This window comes from Eulemur rufifrons, chromosome 14 (assembly GCF_041146395.1).
Source record: "Eulemur rufifrons isolate Redbay chromosome 14, OSU_ERuf_1, whole genome shotgun sequence".
Taxonomy (NCBI): Eukaryota; Metazoa; Chordata; class Mammalia; order Primates; family Lemuridae; genus Eulemur; species Eulemur rufifrons.
Genome location: NC_090996.1, coordinates 7,283,748 through 7,308,415, shown reverse-complemented (window position 1 = coordinate 7,308,415; position 24,668 = coordinate 7,283,748). Strand labels below are relative to the sequence as shown.

General features: G+C 56.7%; 1 protein-coding gene and 1 non-coding gene across 2 annotated transcripts in view; both read left to right on the top strand.

Annotated features, from left to right (window-relative positions):
- The window catches only part of CLIP2 (CAP-Gly domain containing linker protein 2), a 69,871-nt gene that overhangs the window by 18,943 nt on the left and 26,260 nt on the right, over positions 1-24,668 (top strand). The window contains exons 3-4 of the mRNA XM_069485654.1: positions 13,712-14,268; positions 23,520-23,644. Of these exons, the coding sequence (XP_069341755.1) occupies positions 13,712-14,268; positions 23,520-23,644 (682 nt within the window). The remainder of the gene's footprint in view (positions 1-13,711; positions 14,269-23,519; positions 23,645-24,668) is intronic.
- Positions 14,665-14,862, top strand: LOC138394932 (small nucleolar RNA SNORA73 family). The gene has a single exon (XR_011235443.1). It is a non-coding gene; the product is annotated as a small nucleolar RNA SNORA73 family (small nucleolar RNA).

Sequence of the window (24,668 nt, the reverse complement as noted above, 5' to 3'; positions counted from 1 at the left end):
TTAGCCTTTCTTCGTCTGACCCCTGGTCTCCCTGGCACGGGTCCAGGTGTCCTGGCGGGAAGCTCCAGCCCCAAGGGCAATGGGCAGAGGCAGCCGTTATTTATTTGCTGTTTCTGATGGTAAATCTAAGCTAGCCCACTGTGGAATATCTGCAAAGTTTGACTCAGGGACAGAATCAGACAAATCCTATCCCCTAAAGGCAACTATTATTATGGTGCTATACCTCATTCCACCTTTTTCTTACCCATTTGCAATCCTGTTGCATATACAACTTGAAAACCTGCTTTTTGCTTTTTATTGAATACCCTCAAGTGCATTTTTTTATGTCATTAAAAACCTCACATGTACATCATTTTGACTGGCTGTAAAACACCCTCTTCATTCAATGAATAGAACTCAAGGGCCGGCTTTGTCTGCACAGTCCTAGCCACTGGCGCTCTCGCTCTGAGCAAAACTGGCTGCACTCCCAGCTCTTATGGGGCTCCCAGTCTGGTGGGGGAGGCTGAGCGTCACCAGACCCTGTGACGGGGGTCTGACCAGGTCCGGGAGGTCAGCAGAGGCTTCCCTGGGGGGAACGTGGGAGCCAAGGTCTGCAGGGCGACCATTCTCTAGTTAAGAGGAGAGGCCATTCCAGGCAGAGGGAACAGCACGTGCCAGGGCTCCATGGCAGAAGGGAGCCTCGTGGGTACAAGGGAGGGAGAGACAGCGAGTGTGGCCGGAGTGGAGGGGGCAGCCTGGTGTGATGCGCGGGGACCAGGGCGGGACAGCGTGGGGTGTGCAGGGAGTTTCACTTTCATTCTCATAACTGGGAAGCCACGGGAGGTTTAAACCAAGAAGAGTGTGATTGAAGGAATTGGAAACATTTTCTTACCCATTCTCTGCAGTTGAAAATTGTACTGTTTCTTATTTCTCACTTTGATAAATACTGCTGTGATCAACATCTTTGGGCATGGTCCTTGCTTTGATTACACCCAGCCAGCGGGGGGTGTGAATGCTGCTGCCCATCTCATCTGCTTGGCACAGAAGTTTAGATAGACAAAAACAACCAGAGGCCAGACTGGACTCTCCGGGTCCTGGGGTGGGGGTCAAGGAAAGTTTGAGCCAAAGGCAGGGGCAATTGGCAGGACCAGGTCCCTGGCAGGGCCAGACAGGCAGCATGAAAGGGTGAGGAAGCTATGGGCAGGCCCACTCAGGCAGGCCCTGCTCAGTACAGTCTCGTTGGAAGGCCTGGCTGTCCCTCCAAGGTGGCAAATCCTCCTGTACCTGTGGGAGGCATTCCTGAGCAATGAGGAGAAGCCAGGCAAGTGAAAACGGTGGGGGCAGAGGATAATGGGTGATATAAAGGCCCTGTGGCAGGGATGAATTTGATTTGTTAAGAAAGAGAAAGAAGACAAGTCTGGGGTGGAGGGGAGGTGGAAAGAAGTTGGAGAGGGCTCAGAGGCAGGTCGTGAAGGGCGAGATGTGGTGGGAGCTGCTGAAGATGTTAGCAGACGAGTGACCGGACCTTGTTTCCGTCCCTTGTGCCAGCATGTGAGAATGGGGTGTGGGGTTAAGAGCAGGAGTGGGGAGACGGGGTGAGAAGGCCTGTGGCCATACAGGCAAGGACGTCTGCACTCACTTCCGGGCTACGGGAGGCCAAGGGGCTCACTGACATGAATGAGTAATCAGGGAGGGCTTCCTGGAAGAAGCCCGAATAAGCTCAGCCTTGAGGGTGGGGTTGGGGGTGGGGATTGTGAAGGAGGGGAAGAGGGACCTGCAGGCACTAGGGGAAGGACATGAGTAAAGGCACCAAGTAGGCTGAGCTTGGTCCAGTGGGGGATGGGGTTGTACAGCCCAATGGCCGGAGAAGGGCACGAGCCTCGCCCAACTGTGGCTGGGGCATGACGTTCAGTGAGTGAGCCGTGCTGCACCTTCTGGGCTCTTCCCACAGTGCTCTTCCCTGATGAAGAGAGGCCCAAATTCTGATGTGATCCTGCCCCTCCTAGCTCTGCCTCTGCTGTGATCCTGGGAGAGTTCCTTAACCTCTCTGAGCCACAAATGGGATGATAGCATCTCCCTGATGGGATCAAGTGAGTTAATGAATGTGAAGTGCCTGCAGGTGCAAAACTCATTAAGGATTAATTTCTTTTCCTTTCACCATCCATAATCTCATTACAGAAAAAATTTGAAAGTGATAAAAGCAGCAATGTCCGCTGCACCTTGACCTATCCCCTGCCCCTTACCCACGTAACCTAAGTGCAGACTGCCCCGTGATACGCAGTCATGCACCGGATCAACACATTTTGGTATGCTGTGGGCCCATAAGATTATCATGGAGCTGAAAAATTCCTGTCACCCAGTGACGTCACGGTGCAATTACTTTATTTTTAAAGTAAACTTAGTGGAGCCTCAGAGTACAGTGTTTGTCGCGAACAGTAACGTCCTCGGCCTTCAGGTTCACGCAGCACTCACGGACTCACCCAGGGACGCTGCCAGGCCTGCAGGCTCCATTCGCGGTAAGTGCCCTAATCAGGCGCACCGATTTTTGTCTTCTGTGCTGCGTTTTTACCGTCGCTTCTCTATGTTCAGATACACGAATGCTTACCACTGTGTCACGGCCGCCTCCAGGATTCATACGGTCGCGTTCTGTACGGGTCCCCAGCCCAGGAACGGGGGCTGCGAGGCACCCGGCCTCGTGGGCGGGAGGCTGTAGCATCTGGGACGCTCCGTGGTGTTCGCACAGTGACGAAATCAGCCGATGACGCGTTTCTCAGCACGCATCACTGTTGTTCAGTGGTGTGTGACTGTATTTCCTTCCGGTCTTTTTTCCTCTTATGTAATTTGTTGTTTTAAACAGTTAAATCATGGGTTGTACCCAATTTTGCATTCTGCTTTTTCATGTTTTATTGCATTGTGTGGACGGCAACTCCCTGCGCTGCCACAGTGTCACCTGGTGTCCTTTTGAGTGGCCGCATGACAGTCCCTCCAGGGAAGGGAGGGCAGTGTGGCCATGTGGCGAGCAGGCTGCTAGCTGGCTGCACTGCCCGGTGGTCTGGGAGCCCCTGAGGGCGGGGAGGGCTGGCCTGCCTGTCTGGGGCCCCAGCCTGCGGGGCTGCTCGGAGGGTGGAGGTGTCTCTCCACGGAGGCGATTGATTGGACAGCCACGCCCCACGCCTGACCTTGGGGACGATGGCAGCAGAGGCTCCCGCTGGGCCTGGCGGTGCCGTCCCTCCCCACTCTGGCCCCCATGCTGCCTTTGCAGGGCAGAGCCAGACACCCAGGCCGGGCGAGGGGGGGCCAGCCAGGAGCAGTTGGCCAAGGCAGCAAAACCCTATGGGAGGGAAAGGGGCTGCTTTTGTTCCTGTTCCAGGCTCTTAAGCAACAAGAGCCTCTGGGGAGGAGGGGCAGGAGCAAGCACCAGGGGAGGACAGTCCCCTCAGTGCTGTGGGCCCCCCAGGCTCCCTCATCTACCCATGCACCTGGCCGTCTGCTCTCTGAGGGGCCGGACCACGTGTGGGGCACAGGGTACCTCGGGATGGGTCTGGCGGAGGCCACAGCCTGGCCGTGGTTTGGGGTGGGGGGGTAGGTGCCTCTGCCCTGGGAACGGGGCCGTGGCTGCCTCCCAAGCATGAGCTCAGCCTCCGGCGGAGGGTCTGGCCGAGGGACAGGGCCTGGACTGGTGCCCCCACTGCCCGCCTGGTGGAGATGGGAGGGATGTGTCCCCAGAGCTATGACACAGGCAGCAGCAGTTGAGGGGACTTTTGAGGGGGGTTCTCACCAGGAGGTGGTCCAGGGCTGGAAGGGAGAGGTGGTCAGAGCAGGTGAGCAGGAGGGTGGTCCGGGACCCACCTGGGTGCAAGGGCCCGGACGATGCAGCCGGCTGGGGACAGCCCGGCCGCGTGTGATAGAGCGCACCTGGAGGCTGCTGCAGGTGGGGTGGTCAGGGAAGGCCTCGTTCAGGTGGTGACGTTGGGGCAAAGATCTGAGTGACAGGTGGGAGCCTCGAGCTGCAGTTAGGGGAAGACCATCCCGGCAGAGGGGAGAGTGGCCGCAAAGGACTCGAGGGGGTACGGGGAGGGACGCCATGGGCCAGGGTGATGCTGGGCCCCTGCAGGGAGCTGCGACTCTGGCAGGCTGGACGCTTATAGCTTATAGCTCATCGTGGCCTGAGCAGGAGCAGGGCGTCCGGCGTCCAGGCAGGCGGCCTCAGGTGCTGCTGGGCTGCGCCTGCCCTCTGGCTCGGGCAGGGTCCCACAGTGCCTTGAATCGTGGGAAGGAAGGGACCTCGCAGGCTGTGGGCGGCAGGCTCAGCCCTTCCTGGGTCTGGTTCTGAGCTGCAGCCTGGGGCAGGTGCCGGGGATGTGCTCCCCTTGGCCCCCACGAGAAGGCCTGTACTGCAGCGACTTGGGTGAGGACCCGCGGGGCGCTGCGTGCAGGGAGCACCACGCGCCTCTGCCGAGCCCCTCTGTCCTGCCCCTCGCACTGTGGCCGAAGCCCAGAGCTGTCGCATCTGAGACGGCCGGATTTGACACCCACGGTGTCGCAAGCAGGTTTCTTCCTTGTTAGCGGCCCAGGGAGGTAGCTGCTCTCCTGTTCGTGTTAAGGATGAGTTACAGGGCCAGGGAGGGAGTGGCAGGGCTGGTCTAGCTGGCTCGGGCCACTGGCACCCGCTGCCCACCTTGGAGCAGGGTCCACCTCCCGTATGTGGTCCCTGGCCCCCAGGGCTCACACAGGGCTGGGCCTTGAGGGGTCCAGTCTGGGTCCCTGAGGTCGGACACCCTGGTACCCCACCGGTGCTCCAGACCTGGGAGCCAGCCTGAGTGTCCGCGGGGGCCCACAGACGGGTATCCGCCCTTATCCCCCAGAGGGTGACGTCTTTCTTCTTCGTACCCATGCGCCTTCCGAGCCTCCCTGGCCCTGGGAGGGCAGGGGGGATTGACCCATTTTAAGTGACTTGTCCGAGATGCTGGGCCAACCTGGGCAGAGCCAGGACTCTCGCGGCCCCAGGCAGCACTCATCCCTTCAAGGTCAGCGTCTCGGCCGTCCTCCACTAACCACATCCTAAACTTTTTAATGGCGTCAGGACGGGGAAGCCAAGCCCGGTGCTATGGCTGGGCGGTGGGGGCAGGGCTGCCTCCTAATGCTCCTGACGTCGTCCGGGATCGATCTGGCCGCTCTGGCCAGGGTGGGGGCCCGGCTGCCAGCGCCTGCCCGCCCGGTGGCCTGGCTGCGGGGCTTCTCCATGGGGAGCTGGCTCTGCTCTTTCCAGGGTAAGGCTCCTGCGTGGCTCCCGCCCTGGGATCCCTGCCGAGCGTGCTGGGCGGGAGCTCTGCTCTCCTTGCTCGGGAGGAGGGGGAACGGAAGGGGGCTTCTGAGTTCCGTGCAGTCCCCAGGACTCGGGGCGGTGCGGGCTGGTGGAGGGTCCCTTCTCCAGGGAAAGATGTTGCAGCCACAGCATTGCAGGGGGATGCCCAGCCTGGTGTGGCCATGGGGGTGAGTGAGCTCCAGAGGGGCCTCTCCTTGGTCGGGGTGGGCTGGGAGATGTCGACTCAGTCTTCCCTGGAGGCCATGTCGGCAGGCACTGTTGGAGCGACTGACGGCAGGTGGACCTGGGTGGGGGCTCCCGGTGGCAACGCTGTGGAGACCTCATCCCTTCCTGCGTGACCTCTGCCTTTGAGCTCCTTCTGGGGAGGGGGAGGAGCTTGGGGTTTGCGGGGCATTTGTGCATGTTCCTTGGGGGTTGCCAAGGAGGGGTCGTCGGGATGGTGGCCAGTCTGCATTTCAGCCCAGGCACTCCGGCGGATGGAGCGGGGAGTTGGCACGGGTCCACCTCCCGGGGCTCATGTTCTGGGGAGGGGCACAGACACGCACCCCAGCAGCATGGGAGGTGGCTGTGCAGATCAAGGGGCAGCTGAGCCCCATGGGGTTGAGGGGGAGAGAGATGCAAGAGGACCGTCTGGGGTGGCTGCAGGTGAGCCGTGTTGGAGCTGGTCTGGAGCTGGTCCAGACGGGCAGGCGGGTTTCCTTAGGTGATGCCAAGAGGAAAGTGAGGAAAGTGCTGTGCTTATGGCAGGGGGACCGTGCCTTGCCTGGGACAGCCCCAGATGACGCCTGTGGTCTTGGCATGATGCTATGTTAAGAGCACCTCTTACTCCTGGAGGTGTCCGGGTTTGGATGTTGAATCATGTGGTCACCTTATTTATAGCCCCTCCCTAGTGCTCACAGTGCTCATTGGTACAGTAAAGGCTCTGAAAAGTCCTGCAGGAAAGTGCCCTTAACTTTGTTTGCGCTGCTGTTTCTCAGGCTTATTTGAACTTGGAAGTTAAATTTTTTTCATAATGCCTAGTGCCATCCTACAGTACTATGTTCTGTGGAACATTTAGGGAGGTGACTGCCTCCTTGAGGGACCAGGTCCTAGCATGGGATGCTTTTTTCCCTCTGAGGCCATCGAAGCAGAGGACTGAGTTCGTCACACTCCTCAGTGTATGGCATGTCATCGTTGTGGGTCCCTGCGGGGTCCCTCTTGGTTTTTCTTGATTGATCCCTTCTTATCCTGTTCCCATCCCCACGCCTCTGCGCCCAGACATCCGTGTCCTGTGCTGGGCGTGGGGACAGCCTGAGCTCTGATTTCTCACAGACGCTTTCCCACAGAACCTGGAGAGAGAAATTTTAAAGATTCCTTAATAATCTAAATGACTTGACCATAATTTATGTAACTGCTCCCCTATTTGGGGCACTTAGATTTAGTTTTTTATTGCTGTGAAGGACAAGACAATGAGTCAGTTTTTTCTTCCTGCATTATTTCCTTGGGAAATGGGCCAAAGAGTGCATTCCCTTTAGTTTTTCCTTTTAAAAAATATTATATTTCATCTTTATTATACTTTATTCATTGTATTACTTTTATGACATGGGCTCATTATAAAGGTCAAAGGTTACATAAAAAGTGATCTCTGTGTCGAGAGTTAAAATGCACTGGGGGACACGGTGTGACTGGGGTTGCTGTTCTGATGGCTGTGCAGGAGAAGCTGCGGTGGGGCTGGGAGACCCTTCTGGAAGCTGCTATGCCAGCAGGGCATGAAATCCCCGGTGGGGGCTCTGAGACCCGAGAGGGAGGCGTGGGTCCAGGAGGGGTTTCCTCTGCGGCTGTCAGACCCTGTTGAGTAACGGGGTTGGCGGGGAGGGAGGAGCAGCGAGGGTCTGTGGCTTGGGGGCATGGGGTGGGTGGGCAGGACGGTGGCGGGGCTTCTGGGGGAGCTGAGGAAGGGGGTCCCTTGGGCTCAGGATGTTGCCTGTGAGGTCCTGGGGTCCATCCGGGATGCGGGATGGCAGGTCTCGCTGCCAAGGCAGTGATCTGTCCTGGAGGGAGCAGCGGGGACCAGCTTCATTATTCTTCTTCCTGCACCATGTGGGTCTTCTACACGGAGAATTTATTAGTGTCTTTTTTTCTTTTGAGACAGAGTCTTATTTCGTTTCCCTGAGTAGAGTGCCGTGGTGTCAGCCTCGCTCACAGCAACCTCAAACTCCTGGGCTTAAGCGATCCTCCTGCCTCAGCCTCCTGAGTAGCAGGGACTACAGGCGCACACCACCATGCCTGGCTAATGTGTATATATGTATGTTTTTTAGTAGAGACAGGGGTCTTGCTCTTGCTCAGGCTGGTCTCAAGCTCCTGAGCTCTAGCGATCCTCCTGCCTCGGCCTCCCAGAGTGCTAGGATCACAGGTGTGAGCCACTGCACCTGGCCAGAGTGTCTTAAAGGAGAAATGTAGTAGCATGTAGGCAGTAGCGAAAGCTGCAGGAATGTGTTAGATTGTGGGGGTGCAGTGTAGATCGGGGCTCCCCAGCTACTGCTCAGAGAAGAACATTTTTCCTACCTTGTGGCCTACTCTCCGCCCACTCCCTGTGCTGGAGACGGGCTGGGGGCTTGGTCCTTCTCTGCCTCCTCTTCCCACCTCTCGTTTGCGGGGTCTGTAGAGAATGTAGATGGTCGTAGCTGGGCCACCTTTCCAGGGTGTGGGCTGCGGTGGCCAGTTGGAGCCGGCCCAGGCCAGCTCACAAGAACTAATTGTGAAATTGTCAGGAATTTTGCAAGCCACTTGTGACACATAATCATAATTTTAAAAAATCAGATTATATGAATTTATAATTAAGTAAATTATATCAAAACCATAGGTAATAGGCCAGGCACAGTGGTTCACACCTGTAATCCCAGCGCTTTGGGAGAGTGAGGTGGGAGGACCTCTTGAGCCCAGGAGTTGGAGGTTCCAGCCTGGGTGACAGAGCAAGACCCATCCCCCCAAAAAATAGGTAATAAATATTCAGACTCATGACTATGAGTAGTAGTAGTACTACCAATACTTCTGTTTTACTACTGGTACAGTACTAGTAAAATGCAGCTATTTACTATTATACTAGTAGGATTTCTGTAGTATCTGTGTTTATAAGGTTATTTGCTCTGGTGGAAACACTATACCGTATCATCTCTTCCCGACTCCAGGCTCAGTGTCATCACGTTGGCACTTTCAAGTTGGCTGTGGTGGGAGAATTTACACCATAGAAATTTGCAAATGCTACAAATCAGGGTTTTGCTTTTTTCTTCTGGAGAACTAGTTAAACTTTTATCAGCGCACCGTCTGGAACACACAGTAGGGAGAAAAGCAGACGGAGACTGCCCTGTTGCAGGGGTGGGGGTGGGGGAGGCAGAGAGGCCCCGTCCCGACACCGTGGAGCAGGGAGCCTTGCGAGGAGGGGAGTCAGCGGGGTTGGGCACCACAGGGCCAGGTAGGGTCACTGCGGGGCAGCGGGGGCCCTGGTGTCTCCAGCAGGAGCAGCTTCTGCAGTGGGAGGGGCAGGGAGGGTCTGGGAAGCAGATTCTCTTAGCAGGTGGAGCCCCTTCCTTCTAGACCCGCCTAATCACACAGTCCCCACTGTGAGAAGAGAGGGGACCCAGTGATACCTAAACACAGTCCTACTTGTGTTTTTGTTTTTCAAGTACGCAGCGTGTATTTGCATGTGCACACACAGAATGAAACCTGGAGAAGCGTACTCTAAGGTGCTAGCCATGATTGTGTTTGTATGATAGCGCTTTTCTTTTATAAAACAGATAATCTGTGTTTTCTAATTTTTCTGTAGTGGACATGAATGATCTATGTACCGAACTTTTTTTTTTTTTTTTTTTTTTTGGTGACAGAATCTTGCTCTGTCGCCCCAGGTAGAGTGCAGTGGCATCATTGTAGCTCACTCCAACCTCAGACTCAGGGCTCAAGCCATCCTCCTGCCTCAGCCTCCCGAGTAGCTAGGACCATAGGTGCACGCCACTCCGCCTGGCTAATTTTTCTATTTTTAGTAGAGACGGGGTCTTGCTTTTGCTCAGGCTGGTCTCCAACTCCTGAGCTCAAACGAGCCTCCTGCCTCGGCTTCCCAGAGTGCTAGGATTACAGGCGTGAGCCACTGCGCCCAGCCTCCTTTTCTTGTTTTAAGAGGTGAGGTCTTGCTCTGTCCCCCATGCTGGAGTGCAGTGGCCCAGATCATAGCTCACTGCAGCCTCCAACTCCTGGGCTCAAGCGTTCCTCCTGCCTCAGCCTCCAGAGTAGCTAGGACTACAGGCGTGTACCACCACGCCTGGCTAATTTTCAAATTTTTCTGTAGAGACGGGGTCTTGATACATTGCCCAGATTGGTCTCAGACTCCTGGGCTCAAGTGATCCTCGTACCTTGGCCTTCCGAAGTGCTGGGATTACAGGCGTGAGCCACCATGCCCGGCCTTAGGCCCTTTTCATTAAAGGTTCCTCTTTGAACTTGAAACCCATAGTAGATTCCTCCATGCCTCTCATCTCAGCAGGAGCCACTGTCTAGGGAAGGGATCAACTGCCTGTGTGAGGCTGAAGTCTGCATCACTGAGTCTGGCTGGGAGTTGTGGGGGTTTGCTGAGGAGCTTGGATGGAGGTAGGGCCCGGGCCCTGCCCGCAGGGAGCTCCCAGACAGCCAACCTTAGACTGGCCTGTGAGGTGTGGGCTGGGGGCAGCCCATCAGCCAGGTCTGGAAAACTCTGATGCATGCACACCGGCCCCCCGGGAGAAGAGTCAGGGCATGTAGAATGTCAGTGCCGGACAAGACATAGCTGTTTCTGACCTAGCCCTTTTTTTTTTTTTTTTTTTTTTTTGAGACAGAGTCTTGCTCTGTTGCCCTGGCTAGAGTGCCATGGCGTCAGCCTAGCTCACAGCAACCTCAAACTCCTGGGCTTAAGCGATCCTCCTGCCTCAGTCTCCCAAGTAGCTGGGACTACAGGCATGCATCACCATGCCCAGCTAATTTTTTCTATATATTTTTAGTTGGCCAGATAATTTCTTTCTAGTTTTAGTAGAGACAGGGTCTCGCTCTTGCTCAGGCTGGTGACCTAGGCCTTTGTTGTCTCATGGGGAAACTGAGGCACAGATATGGGAAGGGGCCTGGCCAGGCCTAACCAGTGTGCTGCTGTCGACTCCCTGGAGCGAGGGGGTTTTCTGTGTCCTCCCAGCCTTGGGCAGCTGAAAACTTCCTAGTGTGAGTGTGGAATTTGCTGCGGGTTTTATCCCAGGGGTGCTGGGGCGGCCGGAGTTACCACTACAAAGACGGAAAATGAGGCAAAGCCCCGTGTGCAGTTGCCACGGGCTTGCGACCTGGATTTTAGCAGCTGTTGAAACAACTGGTCCCTGGGCCTGTGACCCCTGGAAGGGGCAGGGGTCGGGGAGAGATTACCTGAGGGTCTGCCTGGGCTGGGACAGCTGGGGAGGAGGACAGCTGAGCGGGCAGCTTCCTGCCAAGAATAGCCACGCGGGGTCCCCTTCAACCTGGGAACCCTCATCTGTGCTCTGAGCACAGAGGACAGGTAGAAACAGGCTCTGACCTGGGCTACCGTTGGCAGAGGTCCCGGAGCCTCCCTGTGTGGGCAAGTGTTCTAGAAACGGGCATGGGCGGGGAGCCCATGTCTGGTCACCTCCTGTGCTTGGCCGAGAGGGAGGGCTCAGAGCCAGACCAGCTGGGCCCCACTCACCTGGGTGACCTGGGCGAGTGTCCTAATCTGCAAGGTAAGAATATAGGATATCAAAAGTGCCTATACCATTAGGGGGCATGCAGTTGGCACTTAGTACATGCAGCCCCTGTTTTAATAATTACGTTAACCTGTGTTGGTGGTGACAGGACCCACTGGCTCCTTGGGCAGTGTGACGAGGGCCTGGGCCCGGGCACCAACTCATCTGTAGCTTCCTCCCCTTTCGGTGCTTTTCAGAGCAGCTTCCTAAGGAAGGTGCCAGCTGACTTGGCGGGAGGAATTGAGGCAGACAGCCACCGTGGGCCAGGGGACGCGTGTGCGCGTGTATGTGTGTGTGTGTGTCTGTGTGTGTCTGTGTGTGGCTTCCCAGTTCCGTTACTGGCACGGTCCCAGCAGAAGCTGCTTGGAATACAGGATTGTCCTAGATCAGAGCCGTGGACTCCTGGGAGCTCAGCCCGGGTGCAGGGAACCAGCATGACGAGGTCTGCGGGAGCCAAGCGCTCCCACTTGGGGTTTTACAGCTGCGGGGGCCCATCCACCCCCCTCTTTTAGTGAGGGGCAGGGGGCTTGCCTGAGGTTTAGCAGAACCTGCTGGCAATCCTTTGTCCCACTCCTGGGCGTTGTGTTTTTAAATTTTCTTAAATCCCTTAGTTTGAATATAAATCATTCTCATCAAAATAGCAGTAATAATGGTTTTTTTGTTCATTTGTATGGGCCAGGCACTGTTCCAAGCACTTGTCTGTCGTCGTAGAGCAACCCTATGACAAAAGTCCGGAAGGAAACGGAGGCTTTGACGAACCTCCCCAGGTGCATGTGGCGGGGACGGAATGGGGACGGCCCGGGGGGAGATGGGTCCGAGCTTGGTCTGCTGCGGCCCCCGCCTCCCGAGATCGCAGAGGAAGAGAAGAGCCCTGGAGCCCACCCAGCCCCGGTACCCCCAGGACTCCTCTCTAAACAGGAGAGACGGGCATCCTCGTGCAGGCAGGGGTGAAGACAAGATCGTTCCCTGCTCGTAGGGGGCTGTAGGATTTGGTCAGATTCTGGGAAACTGGTGCCTTCAGGGGAGTGTGAGATTTGGGGTGACCGTAGAATGGGCTCGTCACGGCAAGTGCTTGGTACGCGTCTGTCAGATGAAGTGTCCTGCACCCAGCGCCAGAGGCCTTTGGCCAGAGCGTGGCTTCGCTGCCTGCTGTCTGGGAGCCCAGGTCAAGCGCCTGACACGCCCGGGGATTGGGTGAGCTGCTGTGTGTGGCGCTCCTAGCGCAGAGGGAAGGGGTGTGATTGCTGTGTTAATAAAGCGCAGCAGCGAAGCTCCCCAGCGGGAGGGAGCCCCACCCACAGTCGGGGCGTACTGGCCACCCAGGCCCTGGGTGGCCACATGCTTCCTCCACTGCTGCCAGTGCTCCCCCGGGGGAAGGCTCTGTGCTTGTACCCCTGAGGCTCTGTGCTCGAGAGTGGGCTTCCAGCCCTGGGGGCAGTGGCTGGATGGGGCCCCTTCGAGAGCATCCGCCAGGCCTGGGGCTCAGAGACTGCTGGTGGGGGCCGCTGCCCTGCAGCCCCTCCACTGGCCTCCTGGGAAAGGAGCAGAAGCGAGGCGTGGTGGCCTCTGCTTGCCTGTGGTCACTGTGGTGTGTCACAGGCCTGACAACCTCTGGGAGTGGAGGATTCTCTGCCTGACGCTGGGTCTGGCAGGAAGTGGGGGCAGCTCCGGCAGCTAGAGGTGCAGGGGGGTGGGCAGCCCGGGACAGGGAGGCCAAGTTGGTGGGTTCAGCAGGCCCTGTGTGGGGACCAGGACCCAAGCCGGGAGCCCGACACTCGCGTTCACAAGGGTGCAAGGCCTGCTTTGTGGTTTCATGAGTGACCTTGAGCAAGTTGCCTCCCTTCCTTCTGCATCGGTAGCACAGTAGGGCCCAGGCCTGGGAGGCAGCCCCTCCGTGGGTCTGAGTCCCATTTGTGCTGTGTGGCCTTGGGCAAGCCCCTTGCCTCTCTGGGCCTCAGGGTCATTCTTCTTACAAGGAGGGCCTGGGTGAGGGGACCCGTAAGCCCAGGTGAGGCCAGAGAGCCCAGCGTGCAGTCCCAGCAGCGGTGAGGGTTACATGACCGCTTCCACCTCCCGCCCCTCCCTCCCACTTTCCTGGGTCCGTGGAGCCCTGGGGCAGCCCCCTGAGGCCTCTGGGTGGGGAGCGGGGGAGGCTCGGGAGGGAATGAGAGAGTTTCCTGGCTCCTTCCTTGTCCAAGATGTCTGTGGCTGTGACCATTCCGGGCTGTCAGGGAACAGGTTGGGAGCCTTTTGCAAGGCCTGGAGCTGTCTGGGGACGAGGAGGGGACAGAGACCACTTGCATACCATCTGGGTCCCACATAGGAGCCACAGGTGGTCTTGGTTGTTAACAGTGGAGGGCCTGAGCCCACCAGGGCGGGGAGTAGTGGCTTGTACTCTTTGGGAGTGGCTTCATCCTGGCCCTGGACTTGGAGTGGCCTTGTGCAGTGGGAAGCAGCTGTTACTTCTGAGGAAGTGCTTTCCTGAGAACCTTCCAGAGGGGCTGGAAGAGGAGGGAGAGACCTGGGGATGACCTGCCCAAGGCCACAGTGCCAGCCATGTCTGCCTCAGTTTCCCCATCAGGCGCCTTCTGGCCCCGACTCTGCTCCATGCTGGGGATCCAGGTCCCACACCAGCCTAACCGCTGCCTCTCCCTCTCCCTGTCCGCAGGCTCCCCCCTGCACAAGCAGGCGTCGGGCCCCTCCTCCTCCCCGGCCGCAGCTGCTGCCCCCGAGAAGCCGGGCCCGAAGGTGGCCGAGGTGGGCGATGACTTCCTGGGGGACTTCGTGCTGGGCGAGCGGGTGTGGGTGAACGGCGTGAAGCCGGGCGTGGTGCAGTACCTGGGCGAGACGCAGTTCGCGCCAGGCCAGTGGGCAGGCGTGGTGCTGGACGACCCGGTGGGCAAGAATGACGGCGCGGTGGGCGGCGTGCGCTACTTCGAGTGCCCAGCCCTGCAGGGCATCTTCACGCGGCCCTCCAAGCTCACACGGCAGCCCACGGCCGAGGGCTCGGGCAGCGACGCCCACTCGGTGGAGTCGCTGACCGCCCAGAACCTGTCGCTGCATTCGGGCACGGCCACGCCCCCGCTGACCAGCCGCGTCATCCCGCTGCGGGAGAGCGTCCTCAACAGCTCGGTCAAGACGGGCAACGAGTCGGGCTCCAACCTCTCGGACAGCGGCTCTGTGAAGCGAGGCGACAAGGACCTGCGCCTGGGAGACCGCGTGCTGGTGAGTGTGGGCGGCTCCGGGCCGGCCTCCCTCCCCTCCACCGCTTCACCCCACGTGGGGCAGGGTCCAGGCTGGGGCACACGTTCCTCATCAGAAGTGACAAGGGACACAGGTAATGTGGGCTGTAGAGGCTGTTGCTGTGTGACTCTGGGCAAGTGTCTTAACCTTTCTGGGCCTCAGTTGTCCCATCTATAAAATGGGAATTTTAATAGTTCCTCACTCATAGTTTGAAATGCATTAATACATGTGTGTTTAGACAGCGCCTGATACTTAGCAAGTGCCCTGTAAATATTAGTTATTATTGATATTATCCATTGATCCAGCCTGCCAGCATGCATGTGCTAGGAATGTACTGGAAAAGGCTGGGGACTGGAGCTCTCAAGATCTCTGGGCCATCCGATGTGGGTATACTCAGGTGGTCACTCTCCCGGGCCCTGTCCGAGTGCCATCGGGGAGCACAGGGCTCTGCCGCATGGTGTACGTCCCCTTTCCACGCCGTGGAGGTGAAGTGGGCCTGGAGTCTGCGCCTGCAGGTTCCTGCAGCTGCCGAGTCCTGTGGGCGTGACAGAGGGACAAGCCCCACAGGAAACAGCCTTCCAGAGCACCCAGTCCAAGTTCGTCTCACGTGTTTTAAGAAAAATTTGCTTTAATCTGTTTTACCGTATGGATAGATGAATACCTAGTTAAGAAAATTAACAACAAAGAAGACCCCTGCCCAGGGTCAGGTGCGCAGCCGCTGCTCAGCGGTGCCCTGAGCGGTCAGTGCTGTCGGAGCCAAGAGATCCGGGTCCCTGGAGCTGAAGGCTTCCTGCCAGGGGCCCCCTTCTCTGGTGGTCCCAGCTGCTGGGGCCAGGTTGGAAGGAGGACAGTCACTCTCAAGTCCCTCAGAGTCTGAACACGGCAGTGACCTGGGCTGCGGTGCCCAGGGGGATGGCGCAGGGTTGTATCCCGCTGTGCCACACCTGTGGCTGAGGTGGCCCTGGGCTGACTGCAGCACTGGGGAGGGCGGCACAGCCCACGGGGACGTCCCTCACCGCGTCTGCTGGGCTGGGGCGTGAGGAGCGTGGGACGCAGTCGGTCGGGGGAGGCAGGGGTCCCTGCGTCCTGTCAGCCGGGCTTCCTGGGGACAGCGGGGGTGTCCTCCCCGAGGTGGGGAGCACATGCTGCAGCCACACGGCCAGGTGGGGAGCGGGGGAGGTCTGGGGTCCCAGAGCAGGGGCCCCAGTGGGCACTGCTGCCTGAGGTCCTCCCTCCCTACTCTGGGACCCCTTCCCGCAGGGCCAGGGTTTCTCCTGGAGGTTTCTGGGAAGAGCGTTTGGGGTAAGGGTGGGGGGCCAGGGGAAATGTGTACCCCCGCTGCCCCGCCGGATCCTCAAACCCGTGCTCTAATGTCGTTTTCATCCCCACTTTATGGGTGAGAAACTGAGGCTCAGAGAAGTTCAGTAGCTTGTCTGAGGTGACAGCAGGGCTGGGTTCCAGCCGGCCCCCACAGCCTGCCCCTCTGGCGCCGTGCCATGTCCTCGCTGCCTGGCGAGGGTGGGGGCCCTGCCCACCCCAGGGCCTGGCTTCCCGGGCACAGCTGCCCCCTGGGTGTTCTGGTGGTGGATGTGGCCAGACTTGGCCCCTGCCCTCCAGCGGCAGGGAGCAGACGTCAGTGGCTCCTACAGACTCTGCCGGGTGCCGCGGGGCTCTGAGAGCCTGTCCTGGAGGCCTGGCCTGGTTGGGGGCTGCCCCGAGGAACGGCGTTAGGGCTGAGCCTAGGGAATGGCCTGGCGTTGACCTGGGGACGTGGGGCCGAAGCCCTGCGCCAGGCAGACCTGTGGCCAGAGACACTAGAGAGCCTGCGAGAAGAGCAGGGAGGCCAGTGGGTGGCCGGGGACAGGATCGGAGGGGCAAGAATGGGGCAGGAGGCAGGACAGTGCCAGGAAGGAGGCCGGACACCTGGTTCCTTGCACCAACTTCCTGTCCAAGGACCTTGTTTTGAGGCTGTCACTCTTCTTACTGTGGCTCCCAGGGAAGCCAACAGGACCCAGGCAAATGGCCTAGAGTCTCACTGCGCTGTCCTTTGGGGTGTCTAGGGTCTGAGGGCGCCTGCTGGCCACGGGCACTGCAGGGAAATTGGGCCCAGGTCTGTGCCCTTCTCTGCTACCCCCAGCTGTGTGACAGTGGGCATGTCACTGAGCCTCGTCCTCCTTCCTTCCTTCATTCACCATGTGTCCATCCAGCAGAAGGGCCGTGGCACACACCCTCGTTGTATGTTTCATGCTTTAGTTGGGCATTGAGAAAGCTGGTGGGCGTGTGAATGCATCGTAGTCCACGAGGCTGTGGCTGTGCAAGGCCTGGCCAGTGTCGTGTGGGTGTCCTGGGCGTGGGTCTGCGACCCCGTTGGAGTGGGAAGTGGCGGCTCTGGGTGTCACTGACGGGCCCACTTGCTGCCCAGGTTGGGGAGGAGGAGGTTTGACCGCAGCCTGGTCCTGCCTGGAACTCCCCCTGCACCTGCTCCTCCTGCAGGGGGTGGGAACTGCTGCCCCTCTCGGGGTGACCAGAGCCCAGAAGCTGGGCGTCCAGGGGAGGACGCACTCCTGCTGGCACGAGGCAGGCACTGCCGCTGCTCTGGGAGCATCCGCCGGGCCCGGGCCCGTCAGCAGGGTGGCAGCAGCGATGGGAACGGGCCACCCTGACTTCCCGGCCCACCGCTGGGTCCCGTCCCATGGTTGAAATGCTGTTTTCTTGGGGTGCCCCCCCGGCTGGGCCTGTACCCAGAACTTCTGTACCTTGTCCCTTTGTGTCCTCCCCACCACTTTATGAAGTGGGTGGTGTCCCCCGTTTTACGATGAGGAAGCTGCGCTCAGCCCTGGAAAACGGCCTGCCCAGCGTCACGTGGCAGGGAGGCGATGGGCCCTTCGTTCCTTTATTCCTCATGGACGGTGACTACCCTGGACACGGGCGACCCTTGGATTCAGGGGGCAGGAGTGGAGAGGGATGCGAACGAGGGATTTGTCCATCCTGCGAGGATGGAGCCCGCAGGCCTCGCCCTGCACTCCAGCTGGTTCGGCCCACCCATCACCAGGAAGGTGATGTGTCACCTTCCTGTCCCCACCACACCCTTTTAAAAAATTACATCCTGGATCCAGGTGAATGTTTAAAAAATTTAAAAAATTACATCAGGATCCAGGCCTGAACTTACACAATTTGAGGATGGGGGACTCTTTAGGAAAAACAATACCAAAAAACTCAGTGCAGATTTACGAAGCACAGAGTCCCCTGGATGCATTGCTAGGGCCCCTCGCAGGGATGGGGAGGGGGCCTGATGTCTAAGCTCCATTAACTTGCTTCCGACCCGGGTCCAAGGCATGAATACTCGCGCCTGTAATCCCAGCACTCTGGGAGGCAGAGGCGGGAGGATCGCTCGAGCCCAGGAGTTTGAGGCTGCAGTCAGATACGATCACATCACTGCACTCCAGCCTGGGCGACACAACGAGACCCTATCTCAAAAAAAGGTGGGGGCACGAATAGCATTTAGGTGAGCACGCCTTTAGCTGGTCTGCAGAGACACCTCCAGACCACCCCCTGAGGTCCACGCGCTTGCTGAGGCACCGCGGGCAGGTTATCGATCTTCCGTGTGCCGCGGGGTTTCCGTCTGCAAAGTGCTAGTGCACCTGCCTCGTGCGTAGTGTGCTCAGAAGGTGTGTGGCTCTGAGCACGCTCTGGCTGCTGTCAGCTCTAGTCAGTGAAGCACAGGTGTTCTCTTCGGCCCCAGGGTTCCCAGGCACAGGGAGGGGCCCAGAGCCCAGGCAGCCTCCCTGGGGTCCCACGGCCACTCTCGGTGGCCTTGGCATCCTCAGCTTCCCTTGGATGAGCGCCTGCCACGTCCTGTGCCAGAAACTTTACATTCGGATTCCTGTGTCCTCCTCACAGCAGCCCCGAGAGGCAGCTCTGGGCGGGCAGGAGGGAGATGGAGACCACAGACTACAGACGCGACTCGCCCTCCTGGAGTGGTTCTTCCTAAATATCGGGAGTTGTGTCACACGTGTCTGAGCAAATGGGCAGAGTTCCGGGTCAGCGTCCAGAGTGCAGTTTGGAGTTAGCTGCTCTGGGCTGTGCGGATTCTCCGCGGATTCTCATAGTCGCCTGCAGAGCCGGTGTCATCCTTGTTCCGCTTTACAGGCTGAGGGCCGAGACCTGCGCCTCCCACGGCACCCGCGGTGGAAGGGGCTGAGCTGGGCCCACGGCCTGTTGTTCTGCCTCTGTCCTTCCTGGCCCTTCTGTCCCCGCCACAACCCCCGCCCCGGCACATACAGAGAACCTTTCTGCTGCTGCTGCAGTTCCTCCTGCAGGGATCGCTCTGTTCCGCCCCGTGTCCTCTCTAACCCCCCACCCCACCCTGGCTCTCCCCAGGCTTGGCCTGGGTGCTTTGGGCTCTTGCTCCGGATGAGCACCTGAGTATTTGGAGCAAACACGTGAAGTGACTCATCCAGGGTCACACACTGTTTTGGATCACACTTGGCAGAGCTGAGACAGGACTCAGGCCCAGCGGCCCCCAGCCTGGTGGGGCCCTGGCACCCAGGTCCCCTCTCCGTGTCCTTCTGCCTGGGGAGGCCCACCACCACCCACTTTGGTCCTGGGCACCTTCGAGGCCCAGGGAGCATGTCAGGGCACTCGGCTGCCTGGTTGCCCCGAGCCGTGGAGAGGGGTACGTGTGTCCGTCCTGGGGCTTGCAGGAACCCCAAGGTGTGGTCCAGAAAGCCCATCCCAGGAGCTGGGTCAATCTGCATGTGTTTTGGAGAAGTTGGCCTCAGAAGCAGTGTGACCTGGTGTGGCAGCCTCCGGAGCCAACCAGGCAGCCACCAGTTTAGGATTTAGGTTGTGGAAGAGAAAGCACATTCTAGGTTGGAGTTAGTACAGAGCAGCAGAAACCAAGACTGACTGTGTAGACACAGGGGGTTGAGACCTGGTGCAGAAGGTACGGGCTGGGAAGGCGGCTCCCCCTGAAGCCAGAGACCAGAGGGAACTGACCCAGGCTCTCAGACAGGCCTGCTGTGGCAGAGACCCCTGGCCCCTGATCAGGAGGGGACCCAGGACGGTGAGGCCCTGTCTGGAATGGAGCCCCACTGGGATTGAGCAGGCAGCAGGGTGTAATGAGAGGCCCAGCTGGCTCTTCCACTCATTGACTACTCTGAACCTCAGTCTCTTCTTCCATGAATGGGGTAAGAGTGCCTGCCTCGTGGGTTTGGAATTCGTGTCTTTAATGTGCCTGGCACATAGTTGGTCCCTAATAGATGGTGGGAGCAGGTCCCTTGCAGGCACACCTGAGGCATGCTTGGTGGTGTCAGGAAAGTAACATTTAGAAAGTCATATTTAAGGTTCAGATAAACGTGGTAAATAAACATGCACATTTATTTTCAGTGTCCCCTGAACCCACACTAGAATGACAGTGAAGAGATTTTTTTTTTTTAATTAAAAAAAGGTTTTAAGCCCTCAAGGACAGAAAGAACAGGAGAGGAGACTGCAACAGCAAAGCCGGGGATGCTCCAGCACCGGGGACAGCAGAGACGTGATCGATGTTCATCTCAGAAACCCTGGAGGCTCAGGAATCAGCACATGGCGGCCTCTGGAAATGGGGCTGCCGTCGGGCCGGAAGCAGGAGAATTGGTTAACAGATCTTTAGTGCCCCTCCCCTACCAAATCCCCTTTAGGCCCCTGTGCTCCTTTGCTTGGTGGCTCCCTCCAGCCGATGCCTGGGACGGATGCTGAGTCCCCTGAGAGGGTCACAGAGACTCTGGATGAGGGATCCCGGGCAGGCTGGACTGGAAAAGGAGGATGAAATGAACGTTTCTGTTCCGAAGCCCAGATACCCCCCACCGCCTGCCTCTGCCTCACTCAGCTCCCCAATGCTGGCGGCCAAGCCTCCGCCTTCCACCGTGGAGATTACGAGAATCTTCTCTGGGGAAGACGGCCGGTCCTCTGAGAAATAAGAGAAGATAATACAGGCATTAAATATGAACAAAACGCCACTGGATATGTGGCATGAATATTCATGAACATGAATATTCATACCAACATAAATATTCAGTGAACAGCAAAGCTCTGGGAAATGAAAAATACGATCCCAGAAATAAGAAACTCCACAGACGTGTGAGAAGATAAAGTTAAGAAAATCTCTCAAAAAGTAGACCAGAAAGACAGAGGGAAAACAGGAGAGAAGAGAGAGCATCAGGGAACTTGTCCAGTAGATCCAGCTTCTAAATGACTGTCGTTGTAGGAAGAGAGAACAGAGGGAATCAGATAAGTCATTCAAGAAAGGTCCTGGCCGGACGCGGTGGCTCACGCCTGTAATCCTAGCACTCTGGGAGGCCGAGGCAGGAGGATCGCTCGAGGTCAGGAGTTCGAGACCAGCCTCAGCAAGAGCAAGACCCCGTCTCTACTAAAAATAGAAGGAAAGTAGCTGGACAACTAAAAATATATATACAAAAAATTAGCCAGGCATGGTGGCACATGCCTGTAGTCCTAGCTACTCGGGAGGCCGAGGCAGGAGGATTGCTTGAGCCCAGGAGTTTGAGGTTGCTGTGAGCTAGGCTGACACCACGGCACTCTAGCTCAGGCAACAGAGCGAGACTCTGTCTCAAAAAAAAAAAAAAAAAGAGGTCCCCAGGAGTGACAGGGTTTTGGTTGGAAGGGCCGTGGGAGCCCAGGGCAGTAGGTGGGCAGAGGCCCGCATTGAGGAGCCTCCCTGTGGAACTGAGCCCTGGGCAGAGAGGTGCTGTGGGTTTCCAGAAAGGAAAGAACGGGTCTCACATGAGGGATTGGGACTCCGAATGACTTTGAACTTCTCAACAGCAACACTGGACGCTTGCTTCACAGGAGGAGCCCTTGAAATTCTGAGGGAACCAACCTATTTATTATTCAAGAGTAGCAAGAGAATTGAAAACAGGTGTTCACACAAAAACTCGCACGCGCATGTTCATGGCAACATTATTCATAACAGCCAAAAAGTGGAAACGACCCCGTGTCCCTCAGCAGATGGATGGATGACCAGAACGTCCTCTGTCCTTTCCATACGGTGGCCTGTCATTTGGCCATGAAAAGGAACGGGTGCTGATCGTTGAGATGGATGAACCTTGGGAACATTGTGCTCAGAGAAAGAAGCCACACACAATGGCCGCATATTGTGATTCCATCTCTATAAAATGTCCAGAAGGGGCCAATCTGTAGAGACAGAAAGTGGATTTGTGGTTGTCGGGGGCTGGGCGGAGGAGAGAGTGGGCAGTGACTGCTCCTGGGTCTGGGGTTTCTTTTTGGGGGATGGAATTCTGGAATTCGATGATGGGTTCTGGAATTAGGTAGCGGTGATGGTTGTGAATGTACTAAGAGCTGATGAATTGTATGTTTTAAAATGGTTAAAATGGCGAATTCTGTGTTATGTGAATTTTTACCTCCATTAAAAAAAGCAAGGTAGAATAAAAAATATTTTGAGATGTGAAAAGGCTCAAATACTTTATTTCTTCCTTACGTTTTCTTAGAAAGCTGTGGGTGGATGCGCTCTACCAAAATAAGGAGTAAACCAAGAAAGAAGAAGAAGAATTGGGATCCAGGAAACAGGCGATTGAGCCCAGGGGAGAAGAGAAGGGTGTCTCAGGGTAATGGTGACAGGAGGTCCCAGACCGGTGGCCGGGCTGCAGGGGGCCAGCACCAGGCCAGTCTGGAGTGGGCCCCCTGGCTCCTGGAGAGACGCCTTCAGAAAGAACTTGCTAGATTCCCAATGCCCCTGAACCTCTTGGCAGGAGATATACACCATTGAAAGAGTTTGGGGTTGCATTGGCGTTGAGACCATGAAAACGAGGCAAACAATCATAAAACACAGTTATCTGCAGGGGAAAACAATTGTGCGGGAAAGGAAAAGTAGCTGGGACGCACCTTCCTCATCTGTGAGTGCTGTTTACGTAGTCGTGGTACTGTCAGCCCCGAGTGGAGTCAGAGCTGACACGTGGCCGCACAGAGGGTGGACAGCCAGGAAGTTTGGAGTGGCCCCCGCAGTGACCGGGAGCTCGAGCCTCACCATCCTTGGTGGGAAGTTGATGGATGTCACCAAAAATTGAAAAATTAAGAAATAGCAATTCAAATATGTTATGAGAGATATTAAGGTAAACTCCAGAAGATCCCACTTAGAAAGTTAAAAGTGTTTCTGGGGAGAAACTTCTGGGGCGTTTTAAAGCTTTGGATGTATTTGATTCTTTTATCTATGCATATGTATAACTTGGATTTTAGACATTTTAAACTGCCTATTTATGTTATTTATATAAATTTATGGGGTTAAACTAGTTTTTACAGTAATATCCACACTTTTTATTGTCTGTTCTATGAGGAATTTTTTTTTATTTTTTATTGCAGGAATTAAAGCTTTTAATATGTTAATATGCATCATAAATTTCGTAGAAGGGGATCTAGTGTACATTTTTCTAAACTTGTTCACAAAACCACTTTTTCTCCTTCCTTCTTTCTTTCCTTCCTTCCGTCCTCCCTTCCTCCCTTCCTCCCTTTGTAAAACAATTTAAAGAGTTTATTCTGAGCCACATTTGAGGACCATGGCCTAGAGCCACACCCAAGAAGCGTTGAGCAAGTGGACTCCTTATGAGTTATTTTTAATTGTGGTAAAAAACATATTAAAATAACATAAAATTTACCATTTTAACCATTTTTAGGTATGCAGTTCAATAGCAGCAAGTATATTAACATTGCTGTGTAACAGATCTCTAGAACTTTTCATCTTGCAAAACTGAAACTGTACTCATTTACCAATAAATCCCATTTCCCACTCTCTGCCAGCCACTGACTACCACTGTTAAAACCATTTTAAGAATAACATTCACTGAGGCTCTGGTTTGTACCAGACACTGTATGTATGATACTTAATTCTTACAAAACCCCTTTTTACAGATAAAGATGCTGAGGCTCAGAGAGGTTAGGTAACTTGTCTAAGCTCACACAGCTTGCACATGGCAGCGTTTGAATACAGGTGTGTGTGTCTGCCTGCAAAGCCCATGCTCTTGCACAGGACAGCCCTGGAGGTGCTGGTTGACCTGTGTCCCTCCCACCTGTCCTTGGGCATCTCCCCCTCTTCACCTCTCAGCTCCTCCCTTGTCCCCTGTATACTGGAAGGGAGGGATGGGAGAAGCCTGTGCCCCTGGGTGCCCGAGCCACCTCTGCCTGTGCCCACTGCATTTCCGGACCCGAGTCTCTCCCTGTGTCAACAGGTTGGCGGGACGAAGACTGGCGTGGTGCGGTATGTGGGGGAGACCGACTTTGCCAAGGGCGAGTGGTGTGGCGTGGAGCTGGACGAGCCCCTTGGGAAGAACGATGGGGCGGTGGCGGGCACCAGGTACGGTGGGCCTCCCCTGAGGAGTGTGGGAGGGGCTCCTCTGTGTCTGGGGTGGGCACAGAGTACGGGGACGGGGTGTCTGAGGACACCAGCATTGAGGATGTTGTGCCAGGCACCATGACAGAGGTGCTTTCTCCTCCCCTCCCTCACAGCAGCCCACTAAGGCAGGCGGTGGGTTTATTGTCCCATTTTACAGATGAGAAAATAGAGGCCAGAGAGGTTTTTCTCGAGGTCACACAGTCGCAGGCAAGCACTAGGAGAATCTGTTGTCCCTGTGTTCCCTTCTTCGTGCCACACACAGCTAAGTGGAGCAGGAGCCCTTGAAAAGGAGAGGCAGCAGTCCCTGCCTTCTGGGAGTTCCCCAATGACATGTGAAATAACAAGACAGTGCCCAGCGCCGTGTGGCCAGGGCCGGGCCTCACAGATGGGCCCAGGTCTCACGCCATCTCCAGTGAAAGGGAATTGACTGCTGGGTTGCTGGTCCAGCAGGGTCTAAGGCTGTGTCTGGGTCCACCGGGGCTGGGGGAGCGATGTGGGCAGTGGGCAGTGGGCAGTGTCTTTCATGGGTGTGGACTGAAGTGAGGCAGCGTGAGTGTCGTCGCTGGCTGTCCCTGGGCTGCGTTCTGTGACCCAGATGAGGCTGCAATAGGCCGAGCCAGTGGGAGGAGCCCGGCGACGCCCAGGCCTTGCAGGAATGTAGGGTTCGCTTTGGAAGAGGCTTGGAGAAGGTACGCTAGGCTGGGGCTGGGGGACCGTCTGAGCAAAGACCTGGAGGTGAGAGGAGCTGGAATAGGGTCGCAGATCCGTGGTGAACCAGAAACCGGACAGGCCCAGTTCTCGTGGTCCAATGTGGAATCCATGACCAGAGAGGTTTTGAGAGAACATGAGAATCTGAGGTTTCCATGACAACATTTCACCTCCCTGTTTTCAGGATAAATGTTCTCTCGGCTCCCTCTTGCTTTGAGAATTCAAGGTGGGCTGGGCAGCAGCCCCCACACCACCCCAAGATGTCTCCGTCAGGCAT